Source organism: Solanum dulcamara, chromosome 8 (assembly GCF_947179165.1).
Source record: "Solanum dulcamara chromosome 8, daSolDulc1.2, whole genome shotgun sequence".
In the NCBI taxonomy this organism is placed as follows: Eukaryota; Viridiplantae; Streptophyta; class Magnoliopsida; order Solanales; family Solanaceae; genus Solanum; species Solanum dulcamara.
In genome coordinates this window covers 6,460,900-6,476,836 of record NC_077244.1, presented here as the reverse complement: position 1 = coordinate 6,476,836, position 15,937 = coordinate 6,460,900, and the positions used below count along the sequence as shown (strand labels likewise).

Below are 15,937 nucleotides of genomic sequence, written 5' to 3'. Positions count from 1 at the left end.
GATGAAAACAACTTTTGTTATAAAGCATGTGAATGATATGTAATTCTCTAATCTCAATTAATTTGAAGTCTTTATGCTATATGTCTAGAAAGACTTTGTGTAGTGCTAATTGCTAATGATGGAATAGTAAAAGCAGGTCATAATTATGATACTAAATTATGAATTAGAAAGAGTAAGCTTAAAGGATCATTTGGTTTAATTTGTCAACAAATTTTAAGTTGACATTATGTCTCTTTGTACCTCAATTTTTGTCCCAAGTACTAATAGCATTCTAATCCCTCCTTAAAAACTATATTTTTAGGAGGGGGTATGTGTTTACTGCTACATCTTGTTCTATCTTTTGTGTATTTACTAAAAAAATCTTGTTTTATTTTAGGTAATAACATAATTTGTTGCTTTTAATTAAAACAGTAACATGATATTCATTTTGCAGATAATCTTAGTTACAGAGGAAATAAAATCTCTTACCCTCTTAGAATCTGAATACAAAAAAATAAACCCTAATTAATATATCCGGATGACTAAATTAATGTATCTAGATTATTGAATTAATGTATTAGTGCACCGAGCTGTCCCTTTTTTTTATGTGTAAAAGTAAAGATCTCTATGTGTAAAAATAAAAATTTCTTGTAAATCGAAAAATTTCTGAATAAGACAATCTTTCGAACTGCTATTAAATCCATAAACATACAAGAGTCAACCCGGAGAATATGCTCTTTTTTCAAGAGTAGAAAAATATGAGTGACACACAAGTAGGCATGCATGAAATTATCATAAACTTTAACCAAGTCATTGGCATACTCATACCAAATTGCCCTTTTTGGTTTGGAGTTGGTTTCATTGAGGACCATTTTAGTACATGCTCCCCAACTACCATGGATCCTTTCCACTCCACACACAAACTTCCACTTTAATGCCACCTCTCTCTCCTTGTTTTTCTTAGGCTTTTCACCTAATGTTCGATATTTATTTTGAAATCAGATTAATATGAATTTGTACAAAAAAATTCCGTTATAGAGGCAACACACTTTCTAGCAAAGACGCCCACTAATTTGAGACTACATACTTAAAATTTAAATTCACCATTCAAGGATTATCTACACTCTTAGAATGCGGAATTGTGATCTTTTTTTGTATTTCAAATTCACTATCCCAATTAATTTATATTTGTGTTGTATCGAGGTTCCAACTATAGGCGGGGAAATGTTATAAGAAGTTTTTTCTATTCCCAAAGTCTTGAGCACAAAACTTTTCATTTAAAATGAAAAAATCTCATTCATCCCACCATAGACATGATAATGGAATTGTTACTATTAAAAACTCCTCTTCTTTAAGCAAACCCATATTATACCCAAGTCTACTTGAGGACCCAACTACCACAACTACCAACTTAACTAACCTTGAAGAACATATTGATAACTTTGGCCCCTCAAAGATTAAAAAAAAACTCATTTTTCCTTAAAGAATTGAAATGTAGGGCTTAACTTTTATAAGCTCGTAGAATTCGAATTTTTTTACACGATCAGGTAATGACATGTACAATAACCATCCATAATTATGGAATATATACCTATTGACATGTACAATAACCATCCATAATTATGGAATATATACCTATTGATGTATATGAGTTAAATCCATAATCATGAAGTGTTGTCCTAAGGTAATTTAACTTAATATATTAATAACCCCACACATGCATGTGTAAAAAGCAACCTTCCATTCAAGGGATGTTGACGAATTACGGATCTAAATCGGAATCTTCACCAACCATATCAAAAAAGGAATTTTCATTCATAATCATTCACTTGTAATAAAATAACAACACAACAACAATAATAAGACTTTCTTCATTTCAAATTCTTTGTTTGACTTTACCTTGACACAAAGTTTAAAAAGGTAAAAGTAATTTTTTAAATCTTGTGATCAAATCAAAGATATGTATCATTATACAACACAAAAACAAAAACAACATATGAAATAGGCCAAATCCATCGCTGGCCCCTTAAAGTTGGCATCAACTTTCACTTAGACACCTAAACCAAGATATGTTCATTTTAGACACCTAATGTAAGGATCTATTGTGTCACTTTGACACTTTTTAAACAGCTGGACCCTTGCTTGTTTTGCACTTACTAGAGGTGTGTAGAAGCTATTTTTTCAGCTGATGTGGCATTAGACTTGGCCTATAACGGTCATATCCCTCTTATTTATATATTTATGCCTCTTCTTCTTAATTTTTGCCCTAATTTCTTAGATTGTTTCTCTGATTTAGGGCAAAAATCAGTTCTCTCTTGTTTTTTGTTTTTCTCTCTTTCGTGTCACTCTTCTCCTACACTTTCATGTCGAGCTTCTCCAACTCTTCCATGGCCTCTTTGGATGAATGTCGATATTGTAAATGTGGTAATGAAACACTATTAAAGACTTCTTGGACTCAACTAAATCCAGGTCGTAGATTTTTTACTTGTAAACTTTCAAAGGTAAAGTAATTCTTTATGTTGATATTTTTACTCATATATTGCAACTTTTATTCAATGTGAATCTTAAAGCTCCATTTATTTCATGTAAGTACAATAAAAGAGGAATAAGTATTTTCTATTAATTGTGGGCTTCTAATTTTTTTCTAATTGATTTTGTAGAAAATGGGCAGTTGTAATTTTTTTTATTGGTATGAAGATCGACACCCTTCTCAAGCAAATAAGGTGATCTGGAGTTTGTTGAAGAAAGTCAACGCTTTTGATGAAAAAATAACAACAACAACAAACCCAATATAGTCCCACCATGTGGGGTCTGGGGAGGGTAGAGTGTACGCAGACCTAACCCCCACCTTAAAAGGTAGGGCGGCTGTTTTCGAAAGACCCTCAGCTTAAGAGAGAAGAACAAGGGAGGAGAAACAAGAAAAATAAGACATAGGTCAGTAGAGCCAAGCATATAGAAAACAATATAAAAATATGAATAATGAGAGCGATAAAGTCAGGGTAGGAAAGATCGGGGATAAAGGAGCATTAACTACTATAGATAAAATAGAATACTCAAAGTAAACTGGGCCAACTAATATAAGCAGTAATCTCATGCAAAAATCATATGTTAATAAACAAATGAGCGCAACTACGACTACTATGGAGAAAAGATAGGCCACCTAGCCCACTATCTTAGTCTGAGTCCTCCACAGCCTCCTATCTAAGGTCATGTCCTCGGTGAGCTGCAACTGTGCCATATCATGTCTAATCACCTCTTTCCAATACTTCTTCGGCCTCCCTTTGCCCCTCCTGAAACCGTCCATAGCCAACCTCTCGCACCTCCGCACTAGACCATTTGTGTCTCTCCTCTTCAAATGCCACTCTCACCTTGTCTCGGATATCTTCATTCCTAATTCTATCCATCCTAGTGTGCCCACACATCCACCGCAGCATTCGCATTTCCGCGACTTTCATCTTCTGAACATGAAGTTTCTTGATTGGCCAACACTCCGCCCCGTACAATAAAGTCGGTCTAACCACCACTTTGTAGAACTTTCCTTTGAGTTTTGGTGGCACTTTCTTGTCACACAGCACTACGGAGGCGAGCCTCCATTTCATCCACCCTGCACCGATATGGTGTGAAACATCGTCGTCGATATCCCCATCTTCCTGTATAATAGACCCAAGGTACTTGAAGCTTCTTTTCTTTTGAATGGCCTGGGTACCAAGCCTCACTTCCCCATCAGCCTCACGCGGCAGGCCACTGAAACTGCACTCCAAGTATTCTGTCTTAGTCCTACTCAATTTAAATCCTTTAGACTCCAACGTCTGTCTCCAGCCCTATAGCTTGTCATTAACTCCGTTGTGAGTCTCGTCAATCAGGACTATGTCATCCGCAAACAACATACACCAAGGCACCTCACCTTGTATTTGTCTTATCAATTGATCCATCACCAGGGCGAATAGAAGCAGGCTAAGAGTCGATCCCTGGTGCAACCCCATCGTAACAGGAAAGTGCTTCGAGTCCCCTCCTATCGTCCTTACCCATCATACATGTCTTTAATCGCTCTAATGTACGCCACAGATATATATTTCGCCTCCAAGCATCTCCATAGGACCTCTCTTGGAACTTTGTCATAGGCCTTTTCTAGGTCAATGAATATCATGTGTAAGTCCCTTTTTCGCTCCCTATACTGCTCCACCAATCTCCTTATAATATGAATGACTTCTGTAGTCGAGCGCCCCGGCATGAATCCAAACTGGTTCTCTAAAATAGACACACTACTCCTCACCCTTATTTCCATCACCCTTTCCCACACTTTCATAGTGTGACTTAGCAGCTTAATACCTCTATAGTTGGTGCAGCTTTGAATGTCTCCCTTGTTCTTGTACACGGGAATGATTGTACTCCACCTCCATTCTTCCGGCATCTTCGATGTCCTGAAAATGGCATTAAACAGCGCAGTCAGCCACTCCAATCCTACCCTACCTGCATTCTTCCAAAATTCTCCAGGGATCTCGTCAGGTCTGATCGTTTTTTCCCTGCTCATCCTACGAACAGCTCCCTTAACCTCCTCAACCTTTATTCTCCTACAATACCCAAAGTCGCGACGCCTATCCAAGTGCTCCAAGTCTCCCAACACAAAGTCTCTGTCCCCTCCTTCATTCAAGAGTTCGTGAAAGTATGACTGCCATCTCTGTCTAATGCGGGATTCCTGTACCAATACTTGACCATCCTCGTCCTTGATATACTTCACTTGATCCAAGTCGCGTGCATTCCTATCTCTCGCCCTGGCAAGCTTAAATAGCTTCTTATCCCCGCATTTGTCCTCTAGTTCTGCATAAAGGCGTTCAAAGGCTGTCGTTTTAGCCGCCAAAACTGCCATCTTCGCCTCCTTATTCGCCATCTTATACTTTTTCCTGTTCGTTCACTTCTCTTCGTTATCCTTGCTATCTACCAACTTTACATATGTCTGCTTCTTTGCTTCTACCTTTCCCTAGACTTCTCCATTCCACCACCAATCCCCTCGGTGCCTACTAGGGCTGTACAGGACAAACCGATAAACCGCATCAAACCGACAAATCGAACCAAACCGGGAAAAAAAACCGACTAGTGGTTTGGTTTGACTTGGTTTGGTGTTTGAAAAAAAACCCGACAATTATAGGGTTGGTTTGGTTTAAACTAAAAAAAGTCAAACCGAACCCAAACCAACCCGATTATAGATATACTACTTTTAAATTATGTTATACATAAAAATATTTATTAAAATGTAATTTATAAATATTTTTTAAAATTTTTTCATAATTTTTGTTTTCTTTCTTACATTTAGATTTGGACTTGAGTAGCCCATCTAAATAATATACAAAAAAAACTTATCTTATAAAGTTATATTATAAAGTTAAAACTTCAAACAGTGTTGTGCCTCCATCTTATATGTTGATATTTTTTACTAGAACTCTTTTTAAGAAGCACTGCTCTGTGCTTTTTATTAGATACTATGAGAAACCCAAAAAAATCCGAAAAAACCCAAAAAACTCGAAAAACCCAAAAAAACCTGAAAAACCCGAGAAAAATTGATATCGAAAAACCTGACTTTTATTGGTTTGGTTTAGTTTATAGATTTAATAACCCGACACAAATGGTTTGGTTTGGTTTGTAAAAAATCTGAACCAACCCGATCTATGTACACCCCTAGTTCCCACCATGGCGGCCTCGTGAGACCCCCAACACCTCTCTAGTTGTTTCCCTAATGCAGCAGGCTGTCCTATCCCAAATACTGCTCGCATCCCCTCTACTATTCCACGCCCCCATAGCCATCAGTTTCTCCCCCATCTTTAGGGCACTAGACGGAGTCAAACGACCCCACCTAATCCTCGGTCGGTCATCCACGACCCTCTTCTTCTTCTTCCTTCTTATCTCCAAGTCCATGACCAATAGTTTATGTTGGGTCGTAAGATTCTCACTTGGTATGACCTTGCAGTCCTTACAGAGGCTTTTATCATCTTTTCTAAGGAGCCAAAAGTCTATTTGCGTCGCCGCCCTCGAGCTACGAAAGGTTACTAAGTGCTCCTTCTTCTTTGGGAAACTCGAGTTGGCCACTCTTAAACCAAAAGCTTTTGCGAAATCCAGGAGTAAGGCTCCTCCACTATTCCTGCACCCGAAGCCAAATCCTCCATGCACCTCATCATAGCCCGTCGAAACAGACCCAATGTGCCCATTGAAATCTCCTCCTATGAATAGATTCTCAGTAGGCGGTATACAGACCACTACTTCGTCCAAGTCCTCCCAAAAGCGCCTTTTTGTCTCCTCGTCCAACCCCACTTGCGACGCATAGGCACTAATAATGTTCAAGGTGAGCCCTCCAACGACTAACTTAATCGTCATCATCCTATCATTGTTGGTGTGATAGCTGTTAGGTTGGTAGTGTTTGGAATATGGAGATTGAAGCCTAATTGTTAAAATGTGTTGTGTTTTTGCCTTAAAGTAACATTATGTTTTGTTCAAAAATCTGCTGTAAAATTGCTTATGTTTTGCAGTATTATTTTGCTGTAGTTGTTGCTGTAAAGTTAATGTAAGGGTCTGATGTTGTTGTTGCTGTGAAGAAATAATCTTCATGTTATTGTTGTTGCTGCAAATTTCTAGCTAGGCCACATTTGTATGTATTTTGATATTGTTGTATACAATTCACAATTCACATCTTGTTAATGTGAATACATATTTCACTTATTAAAAGTTCAAAATCTCTGCACAATGTAACTCAAAAACAGTGGACTGATTAATACTAACAACAAAAATAGAGACTTCACAAATTTAATACCAAAAACATTTAATAATATCACAGTGTAACTACAAAAACATAATCCATAATGAACTCAAAGTTAGCATTATGCTAAATACCACTTCTCAGTGCTCCATCTAGATGCTTCACAGCTATTTTGGTGCCATTTCTCAGTGTTCCTTCATAAACAGAGCCAAATCCTCCTTCCCCGAGCTTTCTACTGAAATCTTCTGTAATTATTTTCAGCTCATTGTAAGAGAATCGAGTTAGGATTCCTGGTAAGATTGGTTCTAGATCCAGAAAATCCTCAGCCTTTATGTACTTATGTGTCTTCTTTTTGAAGATAACAAAGCAAGTAGTTATGCTTAAAATTATTCCGAACAAAACTGCAAGGGTAGATCCTATTATCACTTTGAAAGGTTTTGATCCAGGAATAATTGGAGACTGAGTCAGCACCTTTGAGGTATTCTGCACCTTAAGAAATACTGCCTTGCCTCTTCCTTCTTCGATGTCTGTGAGAGAGAAAACTTCATTCAGTAACAAACAGTTCCCTCTTCGAGCCCCATTCCAATCATATTCAAAAACAGCAGCTTTGCAAGAACAGTTACCCAAACAGACCCTTTTGCAATCTTTCATCTTTATCCCCTCAAGCCAAAATATGCTCGAATTTAGTTCCTGATTAATCTTAAATGAAAAATATGTAGTATTCTTGATCTCTACGAAACTATGATACTGCGAAGATTTGCAGTCAATGGAAGTCAGCAGTGAACATCCAAAATCTGATTTTGATCGGTGAAGAAGGAAAAGAGGGTTTCTTTGAACTGAAGAGACAATGAACTGTGTTGAATATCAAGTTGTTGAATATCAAGTTTTGGGTATTTAATTTTAAAGTTATATGAAATGTAAAGTTGGTAGTGTTGTCAGGATTTAATTGGTCAACTAATTTACGTGGAGAAAAGTGTAATACACGCTCTACACACAAACTTCAAATTGATTAAAAAGTGTCAAAATGACACAATAGACCCTTACATTAGGTGTCTAAAATGAACATATCTTGATTTAGATGTCTAAGTGAAAGCTGATGCCAACTTTAAGGGGCCAACGAAACAGAACTACTTTACCCCGACCTTAGAGAGGGTTATTTTCAATAAACCCCAACTCAAAAGAGAAGTTACTTATAAAAGAGTTGCATTCAGAAAACTTTTGAAATAGGAATATGTATTTAATAATGCATACAAAAGCTACTGAAATCCATGTATGTTCCTGCATAATTAATATGCAACAAAACGGCCCCTCACATGTTCTAATTCTGCAATCCTACCTAGTGCTGAATTTAGAACCCAGTGCAGCCTCTCTATTAGAGCAGAAAATGACGTTTTGTCCAAAAAAAATTTGGAAAAAGGATTTTTTGCAAACACCTAACAACTCTTATTTCAAATTATTATACGTAAACCTCTATAAGGCTATACTAATAATAATATCCAAAAGATATACCTCAATCGATCGACTATCTTAGAATGCTAAGCACACCCACCCAGTGGTCTTCTATAGCCTGCAACATACTTGAGTGATAGGCAAACACAACCGAAAATAAAAGAGAACTCTGTCATAAGTTATGTCTCCACTGCAAGGAAATAATAGTTTGATCAAAACACAGAAGGCATACCATCTACTCAGTCTCTTGCTTACAGCAAGAATGGAGGATTAACATCTAATACAGTTCAAACAACATAAAACAGAACCCAATGAATTCTGAGGACATTCTAGATAAGTCTGAAGTTTTAAGCTGTGCATGATTCTGATGGAAATGATAACCAGAACCGCATGTGATGGATGGTACCTTCTTGGTAACCTAATATCGATATTGAGGTTGACGAAGATACCCATACAGACGGCCCACTGCAGATGAAGGGTACTCAGTAGAGGTACCACCATGGAGGTATTCTGATCGCAAACCAACTGGAGGGGGGTTATACTCGGGCTGGGAGCGCACCGAGTTAACAGGAACATGGTATGACAGGCGCTCACGGTATGGCACATAGGGATCATTAATTCCACCAGCAACCTGGAGTCTAGTTTCCAAATTCAGAGGCTGATGATATTCACGACGCTCTGGGATTCCCTCCCGTCTGTAGTAATCACGTGGCTCTACTACCGCTTGTCTTCTGTAAACATCAGGATGTATCACTGTGTCCCGTCCATAAGGATCTCTTCCCAAAGTCCTATTATATGCATAGGATTGAACAGGAGAAGGAGGTGGTAAAGGTTGAAGCGGGGCTAATGGAGCCAAAGGAGAGGTAATCAAACTCCTTCCATGCAAATGGGGATGTTCACGGTACCCACGATCTTCAACCTGCTCACGGTAAAGACGATCTTCAGCCTGCTCACGGTAGCGACGATCTTCAACCTGCTCACGGTAGCGACGATCTTCAACCTGCTCACGGTAGCGACGATCTTCAACCTGCTCAGATTGTCGAGCACGAACAGGACGTCTTCTTTCATCCAGACCACGCCTCTTAGCTCTGTCTCGTTTCGGTACCACATTGATCTCAGGTCTCAGCCGTGTGTCTTTGGACCTTGACCTTTTGCCTGCAGTACTGAAAAGCTTGCACAGGTCCTTCACCTATCAATTAGAAACAAATACAAAGAACATGTAGGTATTGAGAATCAGAAGAAAACTGAAGAGATGACGCTTACAAATGCTTCGGATATCCATGAATGCAAATGAGATCCCCACGTACCTGTTCAGAGGATAATTGGCAATCAAACTTTCCCCTGGTGTAATAGTTTTTCTTTATCGCTTGCCTGAAAGTCTCCTCTGCTAGTGGTAAGCATTCCTCAAGAACAGTAAAACGAACCTGAAATCAATTTTCAATAAAAATTAACACTATGTTCAAATCCAAAAATAATCTCCCAACCGTTAAATCATCACATGAAGAGAAGCACCAGTAGAATTCTATTCAAAAAACAACTATGTGAGAAAGTCTTTCAAACAAACCAAGATCATAGGTTTCATACACAGGAAATCATAGACATTTACATACTTCCTCCTAAGTCAGTCACAATACCACACCCAAGGGCCACCAGCCACAAGCAGATATCTGACAAACAACCACACAAGGATGCCAGAGAAGTCACAGAAATGTTCTCCTATAATTTGCCCACAAATGGACAAATTATGAAGCAACAAGCTTTAGCTCAATAACAGTAAAAGTAACTTCAAAAGTCCCTTTTTGATGCCCTCAGAACATGATAAAATTTAGAACCTATTGAACGCTCCACATCTGTCTGATGAATTGCAACATCAATTTGAAAATGACACTGAAGATTTGCCTTTTGGGGTGGGTCAGGGGTGTGGGGGGGCTAAAGAAAAGAGGAGATCGGCCTTATGTGAACCACCAACTTATCTTGGCATGTCATTAGGATTTCCAAGAAAGAAAAACTATATTTAGGGGTATAAGATACTCAGAGACCGTAAAATCATGTAATGGTGAGTAAATATTCAATTCGGTACAATTTGTAACATTCTCATCCACTCCAGACAATGATATCTACAACCACTAGATCTTAAACTCAAGACCTTAAATCTGTGCTAGGTAATAAAGATTCTATACATGAAAAAGTCTTCTAGATCTCTAACATGCAACAACAAAAAGAAAACAAAAAGCTTAGTGATACCTCTCATTTGCATCTGGTTTATAAGAAAATAACTAAATTGAATTTAGACCATACCAACACACCTCAAACATTCTCCCATAGCAATAAATTTTGCTATTGCCTCAGGTAACAAGAGTAGACCATTTTGATTTTTAAATTGCTTAGCTGACCATGCCAAATTCCATGAGATTATAAGCTCTCATTGGAGACTATCAGGATAGGTATGCAGAGAGTTGGGATGAAGTTGAAGATCATGAAAAATGCAATGAAGGAGCTGAATAAGGAGTTCTCTGGTAGTGACAGAAGGACCTGGCTACCATTTCCCCTAAAACTTTAGTTTAGTGAAACAGATTGAGTAATATAAAACTTTTCAACTAAGTTTATTGCCTATTACTATCCTCTTCATCTTGGCGCCTCACTAATGTGCCTTGCCTCTCCCTCTTGCTCCGAGATTTAAGTGTGCATGACCGATCCCCTTATAGTGCTATATATATATATATATATATATAACAAAACTAATCACATCAAGTAACCATTTTAAATTTACAATTCAAATGAAAAGTCACAATTTTAAGCTTATACTAGATTTATGACTAGCTTTCTTACACTAAATTTCTAGTTCTCCGTCCTAGGGAATAGCGCATTCCTTCATAACTTACCTCAACAATTGATATATCTTTGTCATCTCTAGTCCCACTCTCACTTAGAGCTCCTTGATGTCTACACTAAAGTGGTGCCTTCGTGGAAACGGAGCGCCCAAATCCCATTGCACCTAGTTTCAAGGTTTAATACAAGGAGCATGTATCCTCCGATGAAAATGAATACCAAACCAAACCGAGATTTCAAGTTTTCAATTTAACTTTTGTAAATTTGATACTTAAGTTTTATTTTGATACTATATATTACCAGACAAAATGAAATACCAAGTTTATAAATTACATAAAATAATTTAATTATATCATCCTCATATACATAATTACTTGGTATGTTGCTCAAACTCTCCAAATGTGTTGCAAACCCGTGTTGGATCCTCCAAACATATGCAACTTTGGAGGATCCACACACACATCGGCATTTTTGAAGAGCATGAGCAACATAAATTACTTGTATATGTATAATATATAAAAATTAATAATTATATTATATAATAACTACATTACTTTAAGAATTATAATTGTTTAAATTTACATACAATCAACAATAACATATTCAGTGTAATTCCGCAATTGATCACAAGTGGAGTATGAGAGGATCAAATATATGCGGACCTTAACCATACCTTTGGTAGTAGAGACTATTTTCGATAGACCTTCAACACATAATTATATATAGGGGTGGCAAATGGGGTGGATTATGGATTGAGTTAAAATGGATTGGGTCACAATCCACCCATATAAAATATGGGTAAATATAGATTTAGTCAAATATGGTTTGGATAAAATGGTTGTAACTCACTTTAATCTCCTAAAACCATAAAATATTAAATCAAAGCTAAATTATTAATACCTCAACTCCTACCACCCCACCACCCCTATATTATTATTTCTTTTTTTTAAATAATATTTCATATAAAAGAAGAAATTTAATTTTTTTTACTCTGTACCTCCCACCCCCCCCACCTATACCCCCCTCCCAAAAAAAATTCAAAAACAAAACATTTTTTTTTGAGAAAACAAAAAAAAAATTCCCACCCCACCCCACCCCACCCCAATACCTCCCCCCACCAAAAAATAAAGTCAACATAAAAATATTTTTTTTTGAAAAACAAAAAAAATAATTTGCCTCCCTACCCATTTAAGAAAATATGAGTGATCCACTTAATTTAATATAGGCTAAATGGACACATTTCACTTGTATGGGCCGAAATTGACACCCCTAATCATATATAATAATTCAATTATAAAATTATATCATTTAAGAGGTCATTTGCATGAAAGGAGTTTGATTACATCTCCTTTGGTACCATTTGCATGAATTTATACATAATTATATATAATCTTTAAAAACAATGCTTTTTTTCTCAAAAAAAGTGTTTTTTCCCTCCTAATTGCTAGGCCAAAAAAGCTCAAAGCAAGGCTAGCATTCAACGGCATGACAAATTTTGTGTCGCGCTTTAGGACTCAAGCGCTCCTTTGACAACCCTGATTGTCTCCTTTGGTACCAATTGCACGAATTTATACATAATTATATATAATCTTTAAAAAACGGAAAAAAAGTGTTTTTTCCCTCCCAACTGCTAGGCCAAATAGGCTCAAAGCGAGGCAAGCACTCAATGGCATGACAAGTTTTGTGTCTCGCTTTAGGACTCGAGCGCGCCTTTGACAACACTAATTGCCAAATTAATTGGTCAAACACAAATTGTTAGTCCCCAGAAGTACTTTTTCGAAAAGTACTTTCAACAAAAACACACTTATCTAAAAGCAAATTTTGAATGCTTGGTCAAACAGGCTATAACTGAACCAAATAGGAAAAAACAAAACAAACTAGATTTGTTTTGACTTGATATTGTTCTTTAGATAACCAAAACTCAAAAAAAATGAACTAAATACCAAATTGACCCAAACTGTTGGCAAACACACTTACCTGAAACTTCAAGCTTAAATGTGCTCAATCAAACATTTATAAACTCGCAATTCCCCACAAAGGGTACTTCTCTCATACATCAACTAGAAACATTATCCCTAGCCAACAAACACGCTTACCTGAAACTTCAAGCCTAAATGTGCTCAATCAAACATTTATAAACTCGCAATTCCCCACAAAGGGTACTTCTCTCATACGTCAACTAGAAACATTGTCCCTAGCCAACAAATATTTTGAAAGGAGAAAGGCAATTGAAGGTTAAGAGGGCATTGATAGCACAACAAGCTAACCTGAGATGGAAATTGAGACTTGAACGCCTTGGGTTGAATGTTACAACCACCACGTCCTGCAGCTTTGTAGATCCCATACATCAACTTCAAATCAATGTCATAAAGAAAAAGCCGCATCCCCTTGTAAATTTTTTCCACCGTCTCTTTCTTGTTTGCCGGCAATCCTAGAACCTTGTAACGATAGCAATCCTTCTTAGTCTCAGAGTTGCACATAAAGATCATACCCATGCTATTAGCCTTCTTCTTCACAGATGAATTCTTTCTTGATGGCCCGGGCTTGTCTTTGCCTTCAAAATTGGTATCCTTAAAGGCCATCCTATCCTCGGAAGCAACTTTCTTAGAGCTTTGCTCAACAACTTTTGAGTCCAATTTTCTAGAGTCTTCCCCACCCTTGCCAATAGAGGCTACTTTCTTCTGAACTTGCTTATTTTCACCTTTCTCTTGGGGGGGTCCATTTGCCTTTCTCTTCCTATTATTCCTTTTCCTCGATCTCTTAGTTTTTTGTTTCAAACTTCCTTCCACTTCCTCCTTATTCTTTGCATTTGTTTCATCTTCATTTTTTTCAATACCATCTTCTTGGTCATCTTTGTTTATTCCAACAGAACCTCCTACCTTCTTATCATCTAGGCTTTGTTTACCACCTTCCTGTTCAATGGCAGTTTCTTGGTAATTACCTTCATCATTACCAATAGCATCTTCTGCTTTCTTATCAGCAGTACATGCTTCATCCTCTCCAACCACTTCATTTTCTTTATAATTTTTATCTTCATTCGCAGCAAGTTCTCCCTCTAAAGTTTCAGGTTCTGCTCCATCATGTTCTTCTGATGATCCATCATGTTCTTCCTCTAAGGTTTCAACTTCCACTCCATCATTTTCTTCCTCTAAAGTTTCAGCTTCTGCTCCATCATTTTCATGTTCAGCTACAACAGTGATAATTGTTTGCTCAGTAACTGCTGTTTCAACAAAACCTCCAGTTTCTATGATGTTTTCCATCTCACTGGGGTCTTTTGTCAAAGCAGCTTCAGAAGCAACATCAGCACTTCCAGATGTTTTAGTTGAAGCATTGGCTTTGCCTTTTGCACGCACCATCACGAACCTAAGTATCTCCGAATCAAAGGGTGTCAAAATGGTAAGTAAAACTCCCTAATATATAATCAGAAAACAAGCCTTGGTACGAAGCCACTATTGCACGGCATACACAACAGAAATGAGGTCACAAAATCAACATAACAAAGCTCGCAAAATCCTATATATCATACATTAGAAATGAATGAGTGAAGCAGCTAGGAAACACCCAATGAAATTAGTTAAACTCATTAAAGAATGAATCCACTTCCTCTATCCATAAAAAATATTAAATCAGACATTAAAAAACAACAACAAAATACTCTCCATAGCAAAATTCAATTAGAAAAAAGCAAGTTTCACCTCTAACCCTACCCCGCATACGTACATAAAGAGCAAACAACTGCAAGATAAATCAACATCTATAATTTCAATCCCGAACAAATCCAGACCCCCTTAACGAATATACAATGATAATCTTAAGAAAAAATCAACAAGATCGCAGAAACCAATGCTCGATTTATCAACATATACACCTAAAAAATACAAAATTCGACTGAATTATAAATAAACTGAGATTCGTACAACCTAAAAAGCGGATAAAAAGCATGCGATTCATCAAGATCGTTATCATCGAAATTTTAAAAAAAAACACCTACATATCAAAAATCAAAAATGTAATCGGAAAACTATTCCGGCATCTATGAAATCTATGAAAACACGGAAGGAAAACTCACCTGTAGACAGAGCCGATTGAACGGAGAACCAAAATTCCTCAACTAGGGTTTGAAGTGAAACCACCTTTTTATGTTTTATGATAAATTTTCTCTGTATTTATTTAGGGTTTTTATATAAAAGAGGGCGGTGATAAATATGATGATTAAATATCTGAACCGTCAATTTGTCAAATTGCAAATCTGAACCGTCAATTAGTCAAATGAAAATCTTCCAAAAAAATTATTAATCAATTTAAATTTAAATTTAGATAGTAGGAAAAGACAAAGACAAAAAAAATTGTATGCTTTTCCATTTTTAGTGTTTAAAAAACTTGGCACTTTTAAAAATTAAAATTTATTAGGTATTGAAATATTGAATGCTTTAATACTCATTTTCTCTAAAAGAGTTTTTTTTTTTCTCTTTTTTTTTCTTTTTACCAAAAATCATTCGCACAGGAGTGTTCACCTCCCTGTGACGGGGGGTTTGGCAAGACCCCTACCATATCCATTTCACTTTAAATCAAAAAAATACATAAGTTGGAGGTCTTAGAATACAACAAATATCCTGATAAAGTTTATGATCAAAAAAGGATCTTAAGACAATAACCTCTCATGTGATGCATCTAAATAGAACACCTAGAATGTAGCACACAGAAACAAGAGAAGAAACGAATTATGGAGGATCGTAATACCAGTAGGCCTTCTTTGGTCTTATCCTAAAGGAAGGCAATTGAAGCTTATTCATTCTTAAAGGGCCCCTGACCTCAGCCGGAAGTTTAGACTCCTGGAAGTAAATGATTGGTTCCTGTATAGTAGTAGTGTGCTTAGCAAGAGCATCTGCAACTTCATTTCCTTCCCTATAACAATGATTTACTATTATGTTTCTC

General features: G+C 36.9%; 1 protein-coding gene across 1 annotated transcript; it reads right to left on the bottom strand.

Annotated features, from left to right (window-relative positions):
* Window positions 1-8,345: 8,345 nt before the first annotated feature.
* Window positions 8,346-15,173, bottom strand: LOC129899332 (uncharacterized). Its single transcript, XM_055974267.1, has 4 exons — window positions 15,072-15,173; window positions 13,270-14,365; window positions 9,481-9,597; window positions 8,346-9,362 (listed from the first exon to the last, which is right to left on the bottom strand). Exons 2-4 carry the CDS (start codon window positions 14,356-14,358, stop codon window positions 8,592-8,594), a joined length of 1,977 nt encoding a protein of 658 aa, XP_055830242.1. The 5' UTR covers window positions 14,359-14,365; window positions 15,072-15,173; the 3' UTR covers window positions 8,346-8,591.
* Between the last annotated feature and the right edge of the window lie 764 nt (window positions 15,174-15,937).

What these genes read in the sequence shown, in the direction of transcription:
- LOC129899332 (XM_055974267.1), bottom strand. Translation starts at nt 14,358, where the DNA reads ATGGTGCGTGCAAAAGGCAAAGCCAATGCTTCAACTAAAACATCTGGA. An exon ending in AGTCTCAATTTCCATCTCAG is followed by an intron (nt 9,598 to 13,269) that starts GTTAGCTTGTTG and finishes AATTGATTTCAG; the next exon opens with GTTCGTTTTACTGTTCTTGA. An exon ending in GCCAATTATCCTCTGAACAG is followed by an intron (nt 9,363 to 9,480) that starts GTACGTGGGGAT and finishes TCTAATTGATAG; the next exon opens with GTGAAGGACCTGTGCAAGCT.